Genomic DNA, 25,099 nt, shown 5'->3' with positions numbered 1-25,099 from the left:
ATGATAGGGGATAAGATGTCTGATCGTGGGGGGCCCACCACTGGAAACCCCCCCCCCCCCCCCCGCGATCTCCCTGCAGCAGCCCACATTCTATGCGTAGCTGCATCTGCAGTTTCGGAAACCGACGGGCTTTAAAAACGGGGACGTGAGGTCACGCCCCCTCCATTCATGTCTATGGGAGGGGGCGTTGCGGCCGTTATGCCCCCTCCCATAGAAATTAATGGAGGGGGCATGGGTACCTGGCAGACAGTAAATGACATGCTTAGGATCTGTGCTTGTCTTGGGGCTAAATGGCTATGTTGTGATATTACCATAATACTGTTGCTAGCTTTTTGTGAATTGCTATTTCCTGTTTTAGTTTTCTTTTTTTTTTTTTTTACTACAAATCCCATAATTCCATTTTCCTCCCTCCCACACATCAGCCACCCCAACCATTGAAACATAAATGAGCTGCATCTATTCAAAAGACCTGTGGTTTCCAATCAGGGTGCCTACAGATGTTGCATTAGTTGCAGATTGATCTTTCTCCCACCAAGCGATCATTACACCCATTGAAGCAGACAGGCTCCCTGTCATCAGCTGACTAGTGAGTCAGGTCTCGGCCGCATTGCAACCCGGGAAAAATCTGAAACAACAGTCATTTTGTATGCTGTTAAAAATAAATACTGGGGTGAAAATCACAGAAGAATTGTGAGAAAACCGTCACACTCAGGTACAGACACTATATTATGTGCAACACTGACTTTACAGCCCCTGTAACAAAGTCAAATAAAAAAATAATTCTGGAATTCCCCTTTAATGCCAAGGAAAGGAACTGCAGGAACAAAGTTAAAGGGGTACTCCGGTGAAAAACTTTTTTTTTTTTAAATCAACTGGTGCCAAAAAGTTAAACAGATTTGTAAATTACTTCTATTAAAAAAATCTTAATCCTTCCTGTACTTATTAGCTGCTGAATACTACAGCGGAAATTATTTTCTTTCTTTTCTGTCTGCTGACATCACGAGCACAATGCTCTTTGCTGACATCTCTGTCCATTTTATGAACTGTCCAGAACAGCATATGTTTCCTATGGAGATTTCCTTTTACCCTGGACAGTTCCTAAAATGGACAGAGATGTCAGCAGAGTGCACTGTGCTCATGATGTCAGCAGACAGCTCTGTGTTTCTAACGGAAAATAATTTCCACTGTAGTATTCAACAGCTAATAAGTACAGGAAGGATTAAGATTTTTTAATAGACGTAATTAACAAATGTGTTTAACTTTCTGGCACCAGTTGATTTAAAAAAAAAAGTTTTTCACCGGAGTACCCCTTTAAATTTCACATTTGTCTATGAAGAAATCCTTGGTCCTCACTTGGCTTCTTATATCCAGTAGCGATGAGCGCATTTTTGAAAATTTCGATTTGGCCGATTTGCTGAATTTTCCGAAAAAACTTGGTTCGGTCAGAATTTATTGGTGGCGAATCACTATTACAAACGGCTATTTCTGGGCTACAGAGAGCCCCCACACAGGAATCTCTCCCTATTTCCACCTCAAAACCCTGGGAAATGGCAGTGTTTGTAGGTGGAAATAGGGAGAGGTTCCTGTGTGGGGCCGCCCTTTTTAGGGCGAGTAACACTTGCCCAGAAGGGAATTAATAATGTGAGAGAAGGGCCTTATAGGGGAAGTGTTTAACCCACCGGTTACAATGGACCATACGTTGCTCCCTTTCACCTTTTAGAGGTCTTTGCATCATATCAACATTTGATGGTGTAGGTGGCACATGGTGTTTTTTGCACACCTTTCCTTTTTCTTAGATATAAAAAAGATTAGGGTCCATATATTTTATCCTAAGAAAAGTTACGTTTTAGCTAATGCATATCCTCACTACTTATATGTGATCTGATGCGGAGGAATTTCTGTAACTGGGGAGCAGCACCTTAAATATGTTTAGCACTATCCATATTTATGAAGTGTTGGTATGGCACCATGGTCAATCTACTCTGATGCATCAGGCATTTTTGAGTGGAAATCCTGGCTGATCCATGCCTGATTCATCTTCACAAAGGTCAGTATCTCCACATTTTTCGTGGACAGACAAATTCTCCTTGGGGTTACTATGGCCCCCGCCGCACTAAATACCCGCTCTGATGCCACACTACTGGCCAGGCAGGACAGCTTTTCCAGGGTAAACTCTGCAAGTTGCGGCCACAAATCAAGTTTGGCTGCACAGAAGTCCAGCGGATCTTCAAAGTGTGTTGGCAGGGTCTTGTCAAGGTATGCCACACCCTGCTGGTTCAGGTCCTGCTCCAGGTCTACCTGCTGCTGATGAGTTGCTTCACTATGCGGGGGAAGAAAACTGCTCATCAGCAACTGTAGACTCAGGCTGCAGCTGATGGAGTTGGCACTGTTCCTGCCACCCCACTCCTCCCCAGCAGCCATGGCAGGGGAAGGTGAGCGCAGAGGGCCCCCTGAGTCTGACCTGTGAGAGGATGGACGATGGCGCAGATAGGCATCAGCCAACTGACTATGTAGGATGCCTCTGTAGTAGGTCAGTTTGTCCTCCCTCTCAGTGAGGGAAAAAAGGCCCCCATTTTGTGCTGGTAATGAGGGTCCAATAAGGTGGAGAGCAAGAAGTCATCCCGCTGCCGAATGGTGACAATTCTGCGGTCACTATGCAAGCAAGTGAGCATGCATCTTGCCATTTATGCAAGTGACTCGGAGGAACTCCCTGACTCCATCTTCACTGCATACGGCCACGGTGTTTCTGGGTACTCAGTCTTCTTCCTTATAACCCTCTAGCTGCTCCTGCTCCTCCTCTCCTGTCAGATGACTGTAAAAACAGCCAAATTCGCAAAACCTAAACTGTGCTCCACAGTCCCCCTCCCCCTCCTCTTCCAGTTCAACCGTCACAGGGATCATGTGGCTATGATATGTATGCGCCACGTCTCCAGTGCCCTGACCAGCCAATGTTTCCAACACGTGTTGTAGTAAATGAAGCAGTGGAATGATGTTGTTCATCCCGTAATCCTGGCGACTGACTAATAATATGGCTACCTCAAAGGGCCTGAGCAAACGGCAGGTGTCACGTATGAGCTGCCAATGTTTGACGTTGAAGTTACACAGGAGAGTCCCCCTATCCACTTGGATCATCAAGAAATTGGTGATGGCTTTTCTCTCTTCGTAAAGCCGGTCCGACATATGGAGGGTGGAATTCCAATGTGTGGAAACGTCGCAAATCAGACTATGTTGGGGGATACCGTTCTAACGCTGCAGCTCAAGAAGGGTGTGCTTTGCATTGTATGAGTGGCTGAAGTGCATGAAAAGTTTCCTTCCCATTGTTAGGATGTCTTGCTGATGGGGGGAACACTTCAGGAACCGCCTGGCAACCATATTGAACATGTGTGCCATGCAGGGCTCATGTCTCAGGCTTCCTTGTCGCAGCGCAGACAAGATGTTCTTCTCGCTGTCGGTCACCATAGTTCCTATTTCCTGTTTTTGTGAAGTAAGCCATTTTTTGATTTCATGATGAATGACTTTTAGCAATTCCTCCCCTGTGACTCCAAGGCAAATCATGTGTAGAACAGTGTTACACCGCTGTGCCCTGCACACATGGAATGCTGGTGGGGCACTGAGACTTGTCCGTGCAGTGGAGGCTGAGGACACGATGGAGGATGAGGTGGCGGAGTCGCACACTCTCACAGGACCAACAACCTGAGAGCGTGGAGGCAGAAGCGGCGTATGTACTTTTGGCTGGCCTTTCACAGGAACTAGGCACTCAGAACTATAACAGTAACAAAATGGTGCACCACGGGGATGTACGTACGTGGTATGCACTTATGAGGGGAGTACAATTATGCTTAAAACGGTATTTGTCTACAACACCAGCAGGTGTGTACTTTTGGCTGGCCTTTCAAAGTAACTAGGCCCTTAAGACTTTAACAGGAAAAAAATCGTACACCACCTATGTATGCACAGGTTACAATAGAGGACAAAATGCGCCGCTTTACAACCTGTATTAGGCACTAATATCAGGTGATTATGGTTTTTTGTGCTCTGCTCACCCTAACTAGCTGGCTACTATTAGCTTTTCAGTTGTTGTACACATCAGTGATGCAGCACATAGTCGCTGTGTAGTACACCCAAAATTTCACTCTCTCTCTCTTTCACAATCTCTCTTCCTTCTCTATCAGTGCTTCTAGGCTGGATTTGGGCTTCAGTTGATTTGCTGCTGTAAAAAAAAAATTTCTGTGCAACCCACACTGCTCTCTGTCCCTCTCTCTCTCTCTCTGCAATAAAATGCTGAAGTGATTGGCCAAAAGCTGGGTGCCAATTACATAGGGCTGCGACATTGCAGGGGTGGCTGGCTGCTGATAGGCTGCATGCTGCATGTGATTCAATGTCATCCCGCCTACCCGGCTTGCCGCCTTACCAGACTTCCTTACTCTATGACCTGATATGGGGAGTCGCCATCTTAGATGCCCTGTAGCCTGGACCGCACTAAATGGAGTTTAATGAAGTGATTTGTGAGATCAAATCCCGGTGATATTCGGATTCATTGCAAAGCGAATCTTTCCTGAAATTCGTCAGATTCGATTCGCTCATTCCTAATATCCAGAATTTCATGGGCACCTTGGTGCGAAAGCTGGCTGAATACAAATATTGTATTGACAGGGCTCACAGAGTTCCCAGATTTTTTTTTTTTTTTTTTTTTTTGTGCTATGTTGGGTGGCCTATTTGAATTCATGTGGAATTCCAGTCTATGTTTTAGCATTTTATTTTATTTATTATATATTTTATTTATTTTTTATTTATTTATTTTTTAATTATTATAATTATGAATTATTTATTATCTATTTTAGCATTAGGGAAATCAGTACCAGTTGCTTAGATATTCAATATGATTGTTATAATGTCTGTATTGCTTTTCATTAGAGAATAAAAAAATAATAATAATATAGTCTTTCGTACCAAAGACCTCCCAATGCACGCCTTCAAGAAAGATGAAACCTCTCACACTACCATACAGGCATAAATATTTTTTTGCTGATCTCTCAGCAGTGACGTTGCAAGCACAGACATTGCCCTCCAGGTGGGGTTTTCCTATCAAATTGCTGATCCACCATTTAGGTCGTACCTATGTTATTCTCACAGTCTCTGATTGCATGGTTATGCTGAAGGACTGGGGCTAAACTACTGGCTACAATGATCCTTAAACCTCACCAGAAACATCTCCTCTTAGCTTGAATCCAAAATGGATTTATGTACCTGCCACCTGATCGCCTGCCGATCTGATATGGAATATAGTAAGTGTTATGTGAAGATGTTCATTCCTCTGCACCATAGCACTACTTGTACCTGTATTCCACAATTTTTTTTGTAGTGGATCACCACATTGTTCTTTGTAGATTGCACCCTACCTAGGGTATTTCTGTTAGTGTTAATTTTCTGTTTTTCTGGGGAGTTCACACGCTGTTCGTTTCATTGGTTACACATAAACGTGCATAGTGTAACCAATCTCATGTTGCTTCTATTACTGTTACCATGGCACTGAAAGGCTTGTTTCTGAAGGTTAAGGGGCTCGACAGTCCCCTACTTCTTGTGGCGAGAGTTAAAGTGTTTCTCTGCTATCATCATTGTCGCCAGTAGACTTACTCTGGCTCCTCTCAACCGCTCACTCTTTGCCACGAGAATTATCCATTATTGTATCCTACTCATACACAACTAAGAAAGGGGGTGTTTTAATAGCCTCTAGTGATGCCTTTGCAGTATCAATTCACATGCAAACTATTGCCCCTTATATAACATATTTGTTTGTACCATTAAAGTAGATGTGCAGTGGAAAACTTTTATGTCCCCCTGTGCCCGGGCTGCAAAAACAAAAAAAAAAACTTTAACTCACCTTCCTACATTCCCCCGTTGCTCAGGTATCGGCGTCCCGTTCCTCCGGTGCTGCTCACCTCCATTATTTATTAGGCTCGAAACGTCACACTGCAATCAGCATATTGCCGGCCGCAGCGATGTCCCGCCTCAGCCGGTGATAGGCTGAGCGCACTTTCATGTAAGGAGCCAGCCCAAACTATCTACAAGATTTATATTTTTGTATCCTGGAGATCTCCTTTAAAAAGAGATATGACTTAGGCTAGGTTTCCACTTTTTTTGTCACCTAAAAGAAAAAAAAACAAGAAATAAAAACTAGAAAAACTGCCACTGCATTTTCCTGCATTGTTTATGTTTTTTCTGGTGTGTTTTATTTATATTTTTATTTATTTATTTTTAATATATTTTCCTTTGTATGAAATCTGCATTTCTTCTCCTTTGGCAATGTTTCCTGTTCCTGTGTCGACCTCTTTTTTGAAACTCTTAACTCTTAATCTTTTTTAAAATTATTTCATAAAAAATGCCAATGAAAAGCCTTTATTGTGTTTTTAATGGCGTTTTTGCATTCCCATAGACTTATATGTGAGAGAAATACCAAGATTTCATAGAAAAAATACCTTGGCCTTAACATGCTATGTACACTGAGCCTAAAAATGAGAGTACGAAAATGCCAACCATAAAATGCCAAATGGATACCCAGTGCCAAGTGGGTTGCCAAATGAAAACCCCTCGTAAACATGATTTTAAAGTCTGTCATCTTAACCTATGAAATGGTTACATTGTTCATTAGGTTAAAAAAAAAAAAAAGCAAATGTCTACCAATTTCAACCTTTATTTCCCTAATGTTATGCCCAATAAGGCTCATGCCAATTGCCCCATACCAGTAGTAAAAAAAATCCCTTCCTGACTCCAATATGGCAATCAGAATACATCCTTTGATCAACATTCTTTCTCTAAAAATCTAGTATCCATAACCTGTAATATTATTGCTGTCCAGAAATGTGTCCAGTCCCCTTTGTCATTTGTCATGGGTATCCCTGATGGAAGGACAGAGTGCCAGTTTCTCCCTCCTTCTCCTTCCTTATCACCTCCATGGCTGTGATTCCCTAGGTGCTGTTGTGGATCACTGGGGATCCATTTGAGTAAAACAAATTTTGCAAAGACTTGCTGTAAACTGTGTTATTGTATTTCTGTGTGAGTGCTTTAAAAGTCCATGTGCTACACTAAACATGCCAGGGGTGAGTACTCTGCCCTGGCAGGTTTAGTGTAGTACATGGCCTTTTAGAGCACTCACACAGAAATATAGTGCCATGTCCTAGTGGTGTGAGAGTGAAGACAATTTCATATTCATCATGGGGACAGGCGGAGGCAGGAGAGCTTGGCGAGCTGGCTCCCTGCCTCTATTGTGCACAGCAGCATAATACTATTAATCTGCAACTATTACACCTATGTAATGCAACTAACCCCTCTTTTTAAAGCTGTTCACCCGCATTATAACCGGGTATATTGGGTTTAGTGCAGATGAAGAGGCTGTCAGTTTTTCAACCCCTTAAGGACTCAGGGCGTACCTGACTCAGGATGTACATCTATAAGGCAGGGCCACAGCTAATGTGAAAGTAAAATGTTGCTGGTTAGCTCAGGGGGCTGTTTGGGATCGCCGCGGCAAAATCACAGCATCCCGAACAGCTGTAAGACACGAGGAGGGTCTCCTACCTTGCCTCCTGGTGTCCGATCACCGAATGACTGCTCAGTGCCTTAGATCCAGGCATTAGCAGTCAAGCAGAATCATTGATCAATGATTTCCTATGAGAAACAATGTAAGAGATCAGGGCATGCAGTTTTATAGCCACTAGAGGGGGATATAACACTGCAAAAAAAAAGTGAATAAAGATCATCTAACCCCTTCCCTAATAAAAGTTTGAATCACCCTCCTTTTCCCATTTAAAAAAAAACCGTGTAAATAAAAATAAACATATGTGGTATTTTCGTGTGTGGAAATGTCCGAATTATAAAAATATATCGTTAATGAAACCACATGGTCAATGGCATGCGCGCAAAAAAATTCCAAAGTCCAAAATAGTGTTTTTTTGGTCACTTTTTATATCATGAAAAAATGATCAAAAAGTCAGATCAATACAAAAATGGTACCGTTAAAAATTTCAGATCACGGCGCAGAAAATGAGCCCTCATACCGCCCCATACGCTGTAAAATAAAAAAGTTATAGGGGTCAGAAAATGACAATTTTAAACATATACATTTTCCTGCATGTTGTTATGATTTTTTTTCCAGAAGTACGGCAAAATAAAACCTATATAAGTATAATTTTAACTGTATGGACCTACAGAATAAAGATAAAGGAGTTAAAGGAGTACTCCTTTGGAAAAAAAAAAAATTTCAAACCAACTGGTGCCAGAAAGTTAAACAGATTTGTAAATTATGTATATTTAAAAATCTTAACCCTTCCAGTACTTATAAGCTGCTGTATACTACAGATAAAGTTGTGTAGATCTTTCCAGTCTGACCACAGTGCTCTCTGTTGCCACCTCTGTTCGTGTCAGGAAATGTCCAAAGTGGAAGCAAATCCGCATAGCAAACTTCTCCTGCTCTAGACCGTACCTGATAGAGGTGTAAGCAGAGAGCACTGTGGTTAGACTGGAAAAAACTGAAAAAAAAAAAAAAGTGATCATCCCTCCCTGCTTCCAGCTTGTGGTCCAAAGAAAGCTCCAATATTATTTACTGTGTGAGTCAATGTAGAGAGCAAATATTTTGTATATGCAAATATTCGCAAATAACGGCACTTCCGGAGGACACTGATCTCTCCCTTCTTTTAGGTGAAAGATAGAATCGTGCATGTGCACTATACAAATTTCATTATGATTTTTGGATGTAAAAAAAAGTGAACCAACTTACCAATTTTGCGAAAATAGCACAAGTATTTGTCCATATATTCGCAAAATATCGCAAATTCAAATATGGTCCCTGCCGCTCATCAATATTTTCCACTTGTTTTCCACTGGAGTTATCCTTTAAAGGGGTAAGTGACATACCTCCAAATAACTTTGGAAGCTGACTAAATATTGGAGTTACCAGATGTTCTACAGTTATGGGTAAAACATTATTGATCAGCACATACAGGTTACTATGACTGCACAGACTTGACAAGTACAAGAACAAGAGATAAAGTGCATCATGGGACTGAATACAATCATAACATATTGTCTTTTCTTAAAGGTCTTGCAGATGTTAAGAAGAACATTTCTCATTGTAATATACATGTGTATCACAAGTATAATATGTTATATGTAAAGCACACTGCAGACCTGTTTTGCATATCAATTCTAAAGGCTTCCTTGAAATGATGTCTTAAGAATAAGTGTGCATAATTTTAATTGCAAGCACATTATTTAATGTCATTTATGTAATCATGGTCTGTAATGCGCCATTTCAGTTTTCAGCATGCACACAACATCATTTACAAGAGTTTAGAAGATTTGCCATACACGGTAACCTAAGAAACTACTTTACATAAATTTCTATTCTAAGCATACCTGCTGTTAAGTATGCCTTGAATGTATTAAATATATTCTCATAGAAGAAAAGATACTAAATTATAGCAGCGATGGTTAAGGTGCTGTAATCCCATTGCAAAGAAAAATTGCTACAATGAAGGACATCATAATGAGGGTGAATGATTTCCTATACCGAGTTAATGATATTTTAGTTGGCTGGTTCATAACCGTCAGTGGACAAGGCATATAAAATGATAATGAAAACATGTTTTGCTGTGTATCATATACTGAAAGATAAATAGATAAAAGACTGTTACACAAGAAATAAAATGAATTGAAGCCACAGGAAAGAATAAAAGATGTAGACTCTGCCAAGTTTAAGATATAAACACTAGAAACAACAGTACTAGATAATGAGGTTACTTAATATACACATTTTTTAAGAAGTGCATAAACCAGTGTTTTTTTTTATTTATTTTGAAGCTAATACCATGGTCAGACGTATACCAATAACACAATCATAAATGATCTTTATGAATGAACTAGCCATTCTTATGCATTAAATACTGTTATGGTTACATTTCAGATGTTGGTCAATAATTTTAAAGAATTCAAGGATTTTTTTGACTGCTAGAGGGGCTCTTAAGTTAGTGTAGTTCATAATAGAGTGTCTGTACCTGTGTTTGGTGGCTGGTTTTGCAATCCTTTTGTGATCTTTGTCCCGATGTTTATTTTTAACAGCATACAAAATGAGTGTTGTCTCAGGTTTTCCCAGGTTGCAGTGTGGCCGGAGACATTACATCACTAGTCAGCAGTGGTTCCATCCATTAAAGTACTGACAAGCTCCCTTTAAACACCTGTGTGGGAGGGAATTCTCCCAGGTGTTCTTTAATGGTAGGGGTAACTGCTGTATTTGAGGGAGGAAAGTGATCTAGCACTTACAAACAAGGAATCCTGGGTTTGTAGAGGAAGGGAACTCAAACAGGAAATAACCATTTCACAAAAAGAAATCAGTCATATTTTTAAGTCATCATACAGCTGTGGTTTAAGAATACATTAATGAACTTTCAAGTTATATTGTTGGTTGTGTGAATTTTATCAGCTAATTTTTTTATCTGTATGTTAGGATTTTCACTATTATTGATAACCTAAAGGCTCTGCAGTATTATTATTACTATTATTATTATTGTTACTATTATTATTGATTTTACAACCATATTAAAGTCTTTACATTGTAATTTAGTAGAAGGGTGGTGTTTTATAGTTACATAGTTACATAGTTAGTATGGTTGAAAAAAGACATACGTCCATCAAGACCAAACAGGGAATTGAAGTGAAGGGTGTAAGGGGATAAGGGAAAGGGATGTAGTTTTATAATTCTGCATAAGCATTAATGTTATTTTGTTCCAGGAATGTATCTAACCCTGTTTTAAAGCTGTTAATTGTTCCTGCTGTGACCAGTTCCTGAGGTAGACTGTTCCATAAATTCACAGTCCTCACGGTAAAGAAGGCGTGTCGCCCCTTTAGACTAAACCTTTTCTTCTCCAGACGGAGGGAGTGCCCCCTCGTCCTTTGGGGGGATTTACTTTATAGTTCAGGTCACTAAAGCTATAGGTTGGCTAACTGCTGAACTTGCATTCAAGCCATAGGCCAATGAAACATGAGCTCAACATAATGAAGATTAAACTGTCCAGTGAGGTCCAGTGGGAAGTAATCGAGAAGATATACACAGGAAGCAGGGAAAGCAGAGAACTGGGATTGGGAGCCATTAAAATGGCAGCTTTCAGAGCAGGTGACTATAGTCTCTTTTTTATGTTTAAAGCACCACAAGTGCATTGTAAATTATTTTCTAGCTCCAGAATACCCATTTAATTATTCATATTATTGTTTCTAAAATGCAGTTTAGGCAATTATTATTTGTACATATTATGTTAAAAAATGTTATATATGACATATTTCAGATACAATACTTTAAATGTTTAATTAAAATAAAATTTTACCATAATACAAAAAGTAGTTCATCTAAATGATTAAATGCTATTTGGATTTTGACTTTGGAAATCAATGAAAACAGTTCAATGGCATATAGGAAGAGTGATGAAGCAGATGGTAAAATAACAATTGCATAATGTTTAAAGTCAAACAATTGTCTTCATCCCAAGCAGCATAGATTTATTGAAGAAAGATCATGTCAAACAAGTCAAATTGATTTTTTTTGTTCTAGGACTGAGCAAAGCATTGGACATACTATGTACAGATTTATAAATTGCAGAGGTTAACATTGGATTCTAGTCCGGTTCATCAAATATTGTTAGCTAGTGGATACAGATAAGTGGTGGACTGTTCAAGTCAATAGGGCATAAACACTGATCAACCATAACATCAACACCATAGACAGGTGAAGTAAATAACATTGATTGATTCATGACAGTGGCCTTTATCAAAGTATACCAAATATTGGATGGCAACCGAATAGTAGGTTATTAAAGGTGATGTATTAGAAGCAGGAAAAATGGAAGAGTATTTATCCGATTAGCATTAAGTGTTATGGCTAGACAACTGCATCTTTATAACTACAGGTCTTGTGGGGTGTTTTCAGCATGCAGTAGTCAGGAAGGAACTGGCTAAAAGGTCACACTGATGTGTACTTTCTTATCTAAATAACCAAGCCAGAATTTCTCCTAAAAGAAGAGTTACCCATTTGTAGACAGCTGTTTCAGGTTTCCTTCTGTTCATTATATATGGGTAGCAAAGAGAATTTTACTCTTTCTATTAATCTCTGGTCATATTCTAAGGCTTGCATTTGAGTTAAAGGGGTATTCCAGGCAAAAACTTTTTTTTTTATATATATATCAACTGGCTCCAGAAAGTTAAACAGATTTGTAAATTACTTCTATAAAAAATCTTAATTCTTTCAGTACTTATGAGCTTCTGAAGTTAAGGTTGTTCTTTTCTGTCTAAGTCCTCTCTGATTACACCTGTCTCGGGAAACGCCCAGTTTAGAAGAGGTTTGCTATGGGGATTTGCTTCTAAACTGGGCATTTCCAGGTGTCATCAGAGAGGACTTAGACAGAAAAGAACATCCTTAACTTCAGAAGCTCATAAGTACTGAAAGGATTAAGATTTTTTAATAGAAGTAATTTACAAACCTGTTTAACTTTCTGGAGCCAGTTGATATATATAAAAAAAGGTTTTGCCTGGAATACCCCTTTAAACATTGATTTGAAGGGATGCTATATAAATAGATGCCAATAGATGGCACCAGAGAGCAAACACTTTCCCTTATGGGAGAGACCTATACTGTATGTGTTTTCTTTCTGATGTAAAATCAATGGCCTACAGTATAAGACTCTACATGCCTTTTGGTACTCTCCTTAAAGAGTAACATTACCTTTCCTTCAGATACTCTTTCATAAACTCCTGAAGGACACAGCTTGGTTTGGCTTTAAGGACAAAGCCAGTTTCCTTTTTTTTTTTTTTTTTTTTCTTTCCTCCTAATCCTGAAAATGAAATAACTTTTTTATATTTCCCATATACAAAGCCATGCAAGGACTTGTCTTTTGTGCGACCAATTGTACTTTGCAATGACAGCTTACATTTTTATGGGAAAATGAAAGGAAAAAAATAAATAAATAAATAAAATTTAAAGCATTATGATTTTTAGAAGGTGATGAGGAAAAAATGAAAGTGCAAAAACGGAAAAACCCTGCGTCCTTAAAGGGTTAAATATTATGTTAATGATCCTGTACAGTGAACGGCGTAAATGTAAAAAAAATACCAAAGGCCAAAAATACAGATTTTTAATCACATTAAATATTAGAGAAAAATTATTTAAATGAACCAACAAAAAGTTTGACTTCTTATTAAAGTAGTACAATAATAGGAAAACTATATGAATTGGTTATCATTTTAACTGCATTGAGCTACAGAATAAAGAGAACATATAATTTTTACCATAAGGTGTACTGTGTAAAAAAAAAAAAATTATAATTTGCAAAGCGGTTTCCTTTTCAATTTTCCCCCACAAATAATACTTTTATGGTTTCACTGTACAATTTATGGTAAAATTAAAAGGCATCATTGCAAAGTACAATTGGTCATACAAACAACAAGCCCTCATATTGGTCTGTGGGGGAAAAAAAAACTAACAAAGTTCCACACGCTGCAGTACTTATTATGGTTATTTATTATTATTATTATTATTTTTTTTTTTTTGTAAAATGGGAAGGGGGGGGGGGGGGGGGTATTTAAGCTTTTATTACCAAAGAGGCTTTTATATATTTATATAACACTATTTTATGCAATCATTAATTTGCTTTCACTATACAATGTTCTGCCATATCACAGCACTGTATAGTGATATTGGCCTCTTTAAGTTAAGCCTGTCTACACAGACTGTATCAGAAGATGACTGATCGGACAGCATGGAGGTGCAGGGGGGACTAAGCCAGTCATTTCAACTCATTGAATGCCCATGATTACACTGCAGGGGTCCTATGAGACCACCCAGCTAAACGGCAATAGTTATTTTCTACTTTACATGCTGTGATCTGCATTTAAAGGGCTAATTGCAGGCATTAGTGGGATTTCCTATGTCTGTCAATAGCAGTCATCCCTCACGTCTATGAGCACTGGTCCTGCGCTGACCTCATGGACTTAAAGGGGTACTCTTTTTTTTTTTTTTCAAATCAACTGGTGGCAAAAAGTTATGCAGATTTGTGAATTACTTCCATTTAAAAATCTTAATCCTTACAGCACTTATCAGCTGCTGTATGCTCCACAGGAAATTGTATAGTTATTTTATGTCTGGCCACAATGCTCTCTGCTGACACCTCTGCCCATGTAAGGAACTGTCTGTAGCAGGAGAGGTTGCTCCTTCTCTGGACAGTTTCTGATATGGACAGAGTTGTCAGCAGAAAGTACTGTGGTCAGACAGAAAAGAATTATACAAGTTCCTGTGGAGCAAACAGCAGCTGATAAGAACTGAAAGGATTAATATTTTTAATAGAAGTAATTTACAAATCTGTTTAACTTTCGGGCACCAGTTGATTTAAAAAAAATGTTTTCTACTGGAGTACTCATTTGAGATGTCATGTAGAGTCCATGCCTTCTTTGGGCAGTACAAAGGGTGAAGGCAGAGGACATACCAATATAGATATGCATGCCATTGTTTAGTTATGAAGATATAGGGAATCGATTGATTATTGAACAAATTACAGCAAATATATAGCCACAGTGTGGCTCTCCCATGTATTGCAATGCTTTGTGGGTAGAGTGGAGATTTCAAAAGTTGAGTTTTGCGGGCTCACTGTCCAAAAAAGTTTGGTTTGCTGCAAACAGGTAATAAAATAAGTCTCAAAACATGTGTCTAATAGCTCTAAACCATGTACAGTGAGGCAAAAAAGTATTTAGTCAGACACCAATTGTGCAAGTTCTCCCACTTAAAAAGATGAGAGAGGACTGTAATTTTCATCATAGGTATACAACAACTATGAGAGACAAAATGGGGAAAAAAAATCCATAAAATCACATTGCCTGATGTTTAAAGAATTTATTTGCTAATTATGGTGGAAAATAAGAATTTGGTCACCTACAAACAAGCAGGATTTCTGGCTCTCACAGATCTGTAACTTCTTCTTTAAGAGTCTCCTCTGCCCTCCACTCATTACCTGTATTAATGGCAAAACAAAATTGTAGACCTGCACCAGGCTGGGAAGACTGAATCTGCAATAGGCAAGCAGATTGGTGTGAAGAAATAAACTGTGGAAGCAATTATTAGAAAATGGAAGACATACAAGACAACTGATAATCTCCCTCGATCTGGGGCTCCACGCAAGATCTCACCCGTGGTGTCAAAATGATCACAAGAACGGTGAGCAAAAATCCCAGAACCACACGGGGGTACCTAGCAAATGACCTGCAGAGAGCTGGGACCAAAGTAACAAAAGGCTACCATCAGTAACACACTACGCCACCAGGGACTCAAATCATGCAGTGCCAGATGTGTCCCCCTGCTTAAGCCAGTACATGTCCGGGCCCATCTGAAGTGTGCTAGAGAGCATTTGAATGATCCAGAAGAAGATTGGGAGAATGTCATATGGTCAGATTAAAGCAAAGTAGAAGTTTTTGGTAAAAATCCAACTTGTCGTGTTTGGAGGAGAAAGAATGCTGAGTTGCAACCAAAGAACACCCTACCTACTGTGAAGCATGTGGGTGGAAACATCATGCTTTGGGGCTGTTTTTCTGCTAAGGGACCAGGAGGACTGATCCATGTAAATGAAAGAATGAATGGGGCCATGTATTGTGAGATTTTGTGTGAAAACATCCTTCCATCAGCAAGAGCATTGAAGATGAAACATGGCTGGGTCTTTCAGCATGACAATGACCCCACACACACCACCCGGGCAACGAAGGAGTGGCTTCATAAGAAGCATTTCAAGGTCCTCAAATGGCCTACCCAGTCTCCAGATCTCAACCCCATAGAAAACCTTTGGAGGGATTTGAAAGTCTGTGTTGCCCCAAAACATCACTGCTCTAGAGGAGATCTGCATGGAGGAATGGGCCAAAATACCAGCAACAGTGTGTAGAAACCTTGTGAAGACTTATAGAAAACGTTTGACCTCTGTCATTGCCAACAAAGGGTATATATAACAAAGTATTGAGATGAACTTTAGTTATTGACCAAATACTTATTTCCACAATAATTTGCAAATATATTCTTTAAAAATCAGATAATGGGATTTTATGGCTTATTTATAATGAGGAGAAGTTGCACAGTTGGTGGCTGACTAAATATTGTTTTTGTCCCACTGTATAATACGTCTGTGGTCACCTAGGAATACATTCAAATAGTTTTAAAGTGGTTTTAAGGCTAAGTTAATGCCAAAGTTATGGCAACATGCAGTAACCTATGGTAGCTAACAGTTTTATTTTTGCGTTTTCATTTTTTCCTCCTTGTCTTCTAAAATTCATAACTCTCTTATATTTCCATATGACCCATATGAGGGCTTGTTTTTTGCGTGACCAGTTGTACTTTGTAATCACATTGTTATGAGCAGCACTCCGGCCGGACATACCGGCTGTGAGCGAATTTCCCTCTGACTGTCAGCTCCCGGCGGGGCTGGAAATCGCATTGCTGGACGCGCCCGCATGCGAGTCCCTGCCCGTCACTCACCTCCGTCCCCGACCTCTGTCCCTCAGCTCTGGCACGCGTGCCCCCACCTCCTAGCACACACGCGTTGGAGCTTTGAAATTTAAAGGGCCAGTCCGCCCAGTAATTAGTGTTCACACCTTTACACCTTTTATACGTTTTTGCTCCTCCCTAGCACCCCTGCCGGATCTTTGTTTGCCTTGTGCCTTAGAAAAAGAACTTCTAGTTATTCCTTTGCCATGTACCAGACCTCTGTATTCCGTGACCCGACCGTGATTCTGGCCACCAGCCTATTGACCTTCTGCCATCCTACTGACTACGCTCTTTTGCCGCCTGCCCTGACCTCTAGCCTGTCCGACCACGTCTTGCCTTTTCCTTGGTTACCACGCTTCACCTCAGCCGCCTGTGTGGTCGAGTCGTGCCAGGGGTAGCGACTGCCGCAGCAAGCCCAACCCGCCTTGCGGCGGGCTCTGGTGAAAACCAGCGGCACCTTAGACTCCGCTCCCTGGCATGGCCCGCGTCATCTGCCACACAGGTCCAGCGGATCTACTACATCACCCCCTCCAGACTACCGTGGAACTACTAACCCCCGGCTCCCTGGGTACCTTCCGTCTGCAGTGAGTCTAACACACATCAATCATTTTACCCTAAAATGTATGGTAACCCCCCCCCCCCCCCAAAAAAAAAAAAAGAATTACATTTTTTTTTTGTTTTCACGTTGTACACTTTATGGTAAATATTACATGTTTTCTTTATTCTCTCAGTCGAATCGATTAAAATGATACCCATGGTTACATACATTTCTCTTATTGTACTGCTTTTAAAAATTCTCAAACTTTTTTTTTACAAAATCAGTACGTTTAAAATTGCCCTATTTTGACCACCTTTAACTTTCTTATTTGTCCGTATTCAGGGATGTATGAGGGCTCATTTTTTGTGCCATGATCTGTAGTTTGTTTTAGTGCCACGTTTGCCCATATGTGACTTTTTGATCGATTTTTATTTAAAAAAATTGCAGTTTGACAAAAAAGCAGAACATTTTGACTTTTATTTTTTTTACATTTATGTCGTTCACCGTAGGGGATCATTAACATTATATTTTTATAGTTCAGACATTTACGCACATGACAACACCAAATATGTTTATTATTTATCTTTTTTACGCTTTTGTGTATTAATATAGGGAAAAGGGGTGATTTAAAACTTTAATGGGGGGGGGGGGCTTTTTCACATATTTTTTAAACTTTTTTTACATTTATTTTACACTTTTATAGTCCCCATAGAGGACTATTTATAGCAATCATTTGTTTGCTAATACTATTCAGTGCTATGCATAAGGCATAGCACTGATCAGTATTATCTGTGATCTTCTGCTCTGTTCTTCTGGAAGGCAGATCAGTGCAGGAGACCCTGGGAGACGGATGGAGGCAGGTGAGAGGACCTCTGTCTGCCATCTTGGCTGATCTGATACCCGCGGCGGGCGGTTACATCAGCCATTCAAAGTTCCACATTGCTGCAGATGCCGTGATCTATTTTGATCATGGCATCTGAGGGGTTATTGGAAGACATCAGTGCGACTGCTGGGAACAAAGCGAGTGCAGCTCCTGCACTCGCGTCACAGCTACGCCGTAAATGTATGGCGCTGTGCACGAAGTGATGCTATGCATTTATGCTGCATGTCCTTAAGGGGTTAAAAACACACAGATTTTGTATGCTTTTGAATACTAAAATAAAGGTGCTAAAAGTATCATTTTTAGTTCACCTGCAGGTGTTTAAATGCACATTGAGGAATATTTTTTTTCAAGCGTTCCAAAAATCCTCCCTTCATGGACGTAGCAACAGATAGTTTTTGTCAGTGTTGTCCATTGTAGTGGCATACAAGGTGCCTGGACTGAAACTAACCTATTTGTGAGAATAGTTATAGACCATTCTGTACTAAAAAACTGTAAGAAATGCAATTCAAATGCAATTATGTATGTAATATTGTTAAAAGAAGTTTCACCTTAGCTGGAAAGACATCTGTGTGTTTCAGAAGAAATGGCTAACATATCATTTATGGAACATAGGAGATTTGCATCAGAAAAAGACCTTATGGTATGTCAAGGCTACCCACATATTATTTCTAAATAATTCACTTACTGTGGATCTACAATGTACATCTGCTGGAAGTTTGTTCCAAGTATTTGTAAATACAATTAAACATTTAAAAAGTACTGATCAATCTTACAGAGAAAAAACACATTTTCACAATAAACAAGGCCGATGTACATACCTGTAAAATCTTTCTATACTTTCTTTGGTGACGTCATTTACTATTTCATGAATAATGTGGACTTCATTTGAGGAATCAAGTTCATTTGGTAAGATGCAGCTATTGGAAGACAGATTCCTTTTTGAAAAATATCCTATTAAAATCCCCATAAGAAATGTAAACATAAATAAAGAACAGGTTTTAACAACTGTGCAAAACTGCTGGGAGATCTTTGGTTTAGATTCTGTGTAATGAGAAAAGTATTCTGGTTCTTCCTCTAATCTTTGGAAACGACCCTTGGGTGAAATGGACACTTGATTAGAGGCAATTGTGTGTGACTGGATTGCTGCACTGTTTTTCTCATGGCAGTGAATGAAGCCATCTGATGGAAATTGCTCTGTTCCAAGTTCCTCCAGCTCTGTCTCCATGTCCCATTCTAGTTCCAAGGCAGAAGAAGGAATATCATCATTCTCCATATAATGCAGGTCTGGAGTTCTTGTGTCAAGTCCTAGTTTCTGATATGACAAATTATTTCCTGTAAAAAAAAAAAAATATGGAACACCTTTAGTAGATTTTACAGAAAAAGAAATGAAATATATATATATATGTATGTATATATATATATATATATATATATATATATATATATATATATATCTTGGACTATTAAACTAAAGGGGGCACTTATCCCCTATCCACATGATAAGGGATAAGTGTCTGATCATAAGGGGTTGATGGAATCATGTGTGTTCTCCTGCCCCACACCCCTTACTTTTTGTTTTATTTTTATATCTCAATTTATTATAAACATCATTTTACTTGTACTGTCATTGTATATTTTAATTATTATAATTTTTTTTTTTTTTACTGAATGTGAATTATTCCCTAGCAGTACTAAGGTGGTTAAGGTTATCTCATTTGCAATCACACATGCCTATTTCTGACTTGATTCCTGTCCAAGTTTCTCCCCCATGTTTTTGTTTTCTCCTTTGGTCGTACATCATGTGATTTTAGAATTAAGTATAATTTTGTCAGTTTGTGACTATTGTAGATATAGCTACTGAACACGGAGTGTCCTACTAGGGTTTATACCTTGAAACGCGTTTAGCTTTGATATCTGCACTGCTATATGGCCTCATTCAGACTGAGACACTAACTGCAATGCTCTGGAGTGCTTGCAGCTTCTATTCTATTGACCTGAACAAACCATCCACTAGTACCTGCATATTGAGCCTACGGGATCCACCACTCTTGGACTGATTGCTGCAAAGCTTTTGGACAAATCCGCTTCCATCACCTGACTGCTGACATCAGAAACCAGGGATTTACACTGAGCTTGCCTGCACCTGCTAGTCTGGATGGCTGCCCATGCCATCAGCAGTACCATCCTGAGGCTGGAGCTCCTTTATCCTGGAATAACAACTGTGCGACGTAGCAGAGCAAAATCACATTCCAGCAGGTGGTGAGCGGTACAGTTTACCAAATAGTTTTCATCTACAGGTGGAGACACTACAGTGGATTATCTTTAGTATTTCTTTCTAGGAACAGTTTGTAAGTGCATAGCACTAATACCAACTACGGGATAGCAGGCATACATCTGCCCATTATAAGCGCTCATCTGAGATGCTTTGATTCCATTTTCATTATTCCTTTGACACATGTTGAAGGACATTTTTTGACATAATTTATCTGCTAGATTTTTTGTCAAGTCATATTTTTAGGATATTTCCATCAACTAGATTGTAGACCTCTATGAGCTAACAATTGTGTTAAATGTAGTGAATGCTAATTTTATGTATAATTAAAGCCTTTAATATATTTTATTATATGTGATTTTGTGATGGACCACAAGGGCCCCGTGGTTTTAAACATGTTTGTTCCAGTGCTGAACTGATTATTATTATTATTTTTTAAATTTATTGTATTTGTGAGAAAATAAAGACTACCCTTTCTAACACTGATTTCTTAATAGTTTTATTATATACCTTGAGTGTGACCAAATTTGATTTTGCACTCGGTCTTAGACTGGGTGATATTCTGAGGACTAGCATCCTTTAGAATTTTTTGTTGGTCAAAATTCACACATGTAGGTATAGGTGTTGCTTTAGTTAACCATGTTTATTTAAATGTCAGCTGCACCACCCTTTTTTGTTCTTGTTAAAAAAAAATGAAATATATATATATATATATATATATATATACACACACACACATATAAATCTTTGTGTGTATTTTTAGAAAGACCATTTAAAAAATGTACTGATTCAATAAAAAAGCATAGTTATATCACAACCAAAATATAATAAAATCCTCCTAATAGAATATACAGTATGGCTGATCTCCATGTCTAATACTATTATGCAAATGTTGGAATCAGAAATAATTTTAAAAAAATTCAACCGGTTGTGAAGAATTCACTCAAAATGAATGTTTAAGATTTTCATGTTCTTTCCTTCTCTTTACTATACACTTGATCTGATATATATTGTAATATTATTTTCTTATATGCTTAGTAAAATGGAAAAAAAAATGAACCCATACTAAGTAAAATGTAACAATACATCTTAAAACACATTCAACATAAGAAATATTTTTGAAAGCCAAAGTGAACAATTGCTAAAACTGTCTAACTAAACTAAACTAAACTAAATTATGATTTAGGGTCTGAAAGTTTTCTTTTTTTTTAAATGGGTGATATTCTTTTTATCATAATGCTCAATCCTAGTCAGTGTTATGTATTACAATTACTTACTCATCACAGTCACATTTAATGTGTAATTCTTTTGCTTGTGGGAAAAGCTTAAGAATCAACTAAGAAGGTCTTCAATGGTCTATGAAAGCCACAAATCACCATCAATAGTGTTGATACTTTACACCTTATATAGATAATCACAGCAAAGTAGACCTTAAGACAGAAAATGTTTCATAGATTGACTATGTTGACCTGCATAATACTGTATTAACATTCCCCATTTCCAAGATGTTTCAAAATGTAATCAGAATATTTCCACTGGTTTTAGCATACTGTGATTTACGTAATGACACCTGTGATGACTCGCTCTTTCAGACAGGTGCAGTTGCAGTATAGAGGCACGGAAACAGGACTTTTCAAATCAAAGTTTAGTGTTTTATTCATACTTGGCAAACAGCAAACAGTCTTAAATGCAGGTCAAAGAAAAAGTAACAAAAGTTCCTCCTGCGTTTCTTAGGTGTTTGTTCACACCTGAAAAATATATCGTTAATTAAACCGCTTGGTCACTGGCGTACGCGCAAAAAAATTCCTAAGTCCAAAATGTTGATATGTTAATATATAAAATATAATAACATTTTTGTATGATAAAAAAATGAATAAAAAGCGATCAAAAAGTCAGATCAATGCAAAAATAGAACCGATAAAAACTTTAGAACATGGAGCAAAAAAATTAGCCCGTACGCGGAAAAATAAAAAAGTTATAGGGGTCAGAAGATGACAATTTTAAACGTATACATTTTCCTGTATGCAATTATTATTTTTTTTCAGAAGAATGAAAAAATCAAACCTATATAAGTAGGGTATCATTTTAACTGTATGGACCTAAAGAATAAAGATAAGGTGTTATTTTTACCGAAAAATACACTACTTAGAAACGGAAGCCCTCAAATGTTAAAAAATGAATTTTTTTCTTCAATTTTGTGGCACAATCATTTTTTTTCCGTTTTGCTGTGGATTTTTTGGTAAAAAGACTAATGTCACTGCAAAGTAGAATTGGTGGCGCAAAAAATAAGCCAGCATATGGAATTTTATGTGCAAAATTGAAAGCGTTATGATTTTTAGAAGGTGATCAGGAAAAAATGAAAATGCAAAAACGGAAAAACGCTGAGTCCTTAAGGGGTTAATGGCCAGGCAATTTCTCTCCACTATACTCTACCTGGTCTCGGCCAAGGTCAGTTTGAGGCTGAGAAAGACAACAGGATACCCTTCCCTGTTGACTTCCTGGGAGAGTACAGCACCAAGACCTACCTCAGAGGCATCGGTCTGTACCACAAGTTCCCTTTTGAAGTGAAAAACACCTGCTCTGCCTGTTCGTTCCAACGCACCATTACAGACTTGCGTCCCCTCAGGAGGTCTGTTAAGGGTGCAGATACTGTAGCAAAATGGGGGATGAATCTCATATGGTAACCCACCATTCCCAGAAACGACTTCACCTGTCGGGTAGTGACAGGTCGTGGACAATTCTGGAAGGCCTCTATTTTGTTTACCTGGGGTTTGACAACTCCAATGACATACCCCAGGTATTTGGTCTCTTCTAACCCTATGGCACATTTTTGGGGGTTAGCAGTTAACCCGGCCTTCCTAAGGGAGTCTACCACTGCCTGCACTTTTAGAAGGTGACTTTCCCAGTCTGTACTGTGAATGATGATATCGTCCAGATAGGCTGAGGCATACCGATGATGTGGCCAGAGTACAATATCCATTATCCTTTGAAACATAGCAGGAGTGCCATGTAGACCAAAGGGTAACACATTGTACTTGAATAAACCTTCTAGTGTGACAAAAGCTGTTTTCTCTTTGGCAGCCTCCATCAAGGCTACCTGCCAGTACCCTTTTGTGAGGTCCAAAAGAGAAAAATTCAGAGCCTGTGCTAGCTTCTCAATTAGCTCATCAACTCGGGGCATGGGATATGCATCAAACTTGAAAATTAGGTTTGCGGAAATCGTTACAGAACCGCAACGTACCATCTGGCTTGGGTATTAAGACTATTGGACTGGCCCACTCACTCTTCGACTCCTCAATGACAACATCTGTTGTACTTCAACCGTATTTTTACCTGGGGTTCAGGGACAATGTCATGGCAGATGACAGAAGTAAGTCCAGGAAGGTCTGAGAACACATCGGTGTTCCTACTGACGAACTCCCTGGCCTCCGGAGTCTGTGCAGAGCAAAGGCTGTCAGCAATTTTCACTACGGCAACTGCTTCCCTCGCACGAGACTGGGGGACGGGAAACTCCACCCCTAACAAACCTGGCCAAGGGCTGTCATCCACACTAGTCTCCCTATGTTTCCAAGGTTTCAACAAGTTTACATGGTACACTGCTCTAGCTTCCTCCGCCCGGGCTGGTGTACCCTATACGTTACCTCCGCTACCTTATCGATCACTTTGTAGGGACCTTGCCACCTAGCCAGAAACTTACTGTCGACTGATGGTACCAGAAACAAAACCCGATCCCCCAGGTTAAAATTCCGAACCTGAGCCTGGCGATTATAGACTCTACTCTGGGCTCACTGGGCTGCCTCCATATGTTCCTTAGCTAAGGGCAACACTGTTTCCATCCGCTCTTGCAACTGAGTGACATACTCAACCACACTTTTGTGCGGCATGGGCTGTTGTTCCCACGCCTCTTTGACTATGTCTAACAGACCATGCGGATGTCTGCCGTACAGTAGTTCAAAGGGCGAGAACCCAGTAGAGGCCTGGGGTACTTCTCGCACTGCGAACATGAGATAGGGCAGCAAAAGATCCCAATTCTTCCCATCTCTAGCCACCACCTGCTTTAAGATATTTTTTTTAATGTTTGATTAACCCCTTAAGGACCGGGGGTTTTTCCGTTTGTGCATTTTCGTTTTTTGCTCCTTGCCTTTAAAAAATCATAACTCTTTCAATTTTGCACCTAAAAATCCATATGATGGCTTATTTTTTGCGACACCAATTCTACTTTGTAATGACGTCAGTCATTTTGCCCAAAAATCTACGGTGAAACGGAAAAAAAAATCATTGTGCGACAGTTTTGTAACTTTTGGGGGCTTCCGTTTCTACGTAGTACATTTTTCGGTAAAAATGACACCTTATCTTTATTCTGTAGGTTCATACAATTAAAATGATACCCTACTTATATAGGTTTGATTTTGTCGTACTTCTGGAAAAAATCATAACTACATGCAGGAAAATTAATACGTTTAAAATTGTCATCTTCTGACTCCTATAACTTTTTAATTTTTCCGTGTATGGGGCGGTATGGGGCTCATTTCTTGCGCCATGATCTGAAGTTTTTAACGGTACCATTTTTGAATTGATAGGACTTATTGATCGCTTTTTATTCATTTTTAAATGATATAAAAAGTGACCAAAAATGCACTATTTTTTTTGCGCGCACGCCATTGACCGAGCGGTTTAATTAATGATATATTTTTATAATTCTGACATTTCCGCACGCGGTGCTACCATATATGTTTATTTTTATTTTTATTTACACTGTGTTTTTATGGGAAAAGGGGGGTGATTCAAACTTTTAATAGGGGAGGGGTTAAATGATATTCATTCACTTTTTTTTCACTTTTTTTTTGCAGTGTT

At 39.1% G+C, this 25,099-nt stretch overlaps 1 protein-coding gene across 1 annotated transcript in view; it reads right to left on the bottom strand.

Moving 5' to 3' along the window:
* The window catches only part of NAALADL2 (N-acetylated alpha-linked acidic dipeptidase like 2), an 801,196-nt gene extending 777,863 nt beyond the window's left edge, over positions 1 to 23,333 (bottom strand). Inside the window, exons 1-2 of the mRNA XM_056565215.1 lie at positions 23,291 to 23,333; positions 18,792 to 19,305 (exon numbers count right to left, since the gene is read on the bottom strand). Of these exons, the coding sequence (XP_056421190.1) occupies positions 18,792 to 19,305; positions 23,291 to 23,333 (557 nt within the window). The remainder of the gene's footprint in view (positions 1 to 18,791; positions 19,306 to 23,290) is intronic.
* Between the last annotated feature and the right edge of the window lie 1,766 nt (positions 23,334 to 25,099).

The sequence above is a fragment of the Hyla sarda genome, chromosome 3 (genome assembly GCF_029499605.1).
Source record: "Hyla sarda isolate aHylSar1 chromosome 3, aHylSar1.hap1, whole genome shotgun sequence".
Lineage (NCBI taxonomy): Eukaryota > Metazoa > Chordata > Amphibia > Anura > Hylidae > Hyla > Hyla sarda.
The sequence above is the reverse complement of the archived record's forward strand: the minus strand, read 5'-3'. Positions and strand labels throughout refer to the sequence as shown.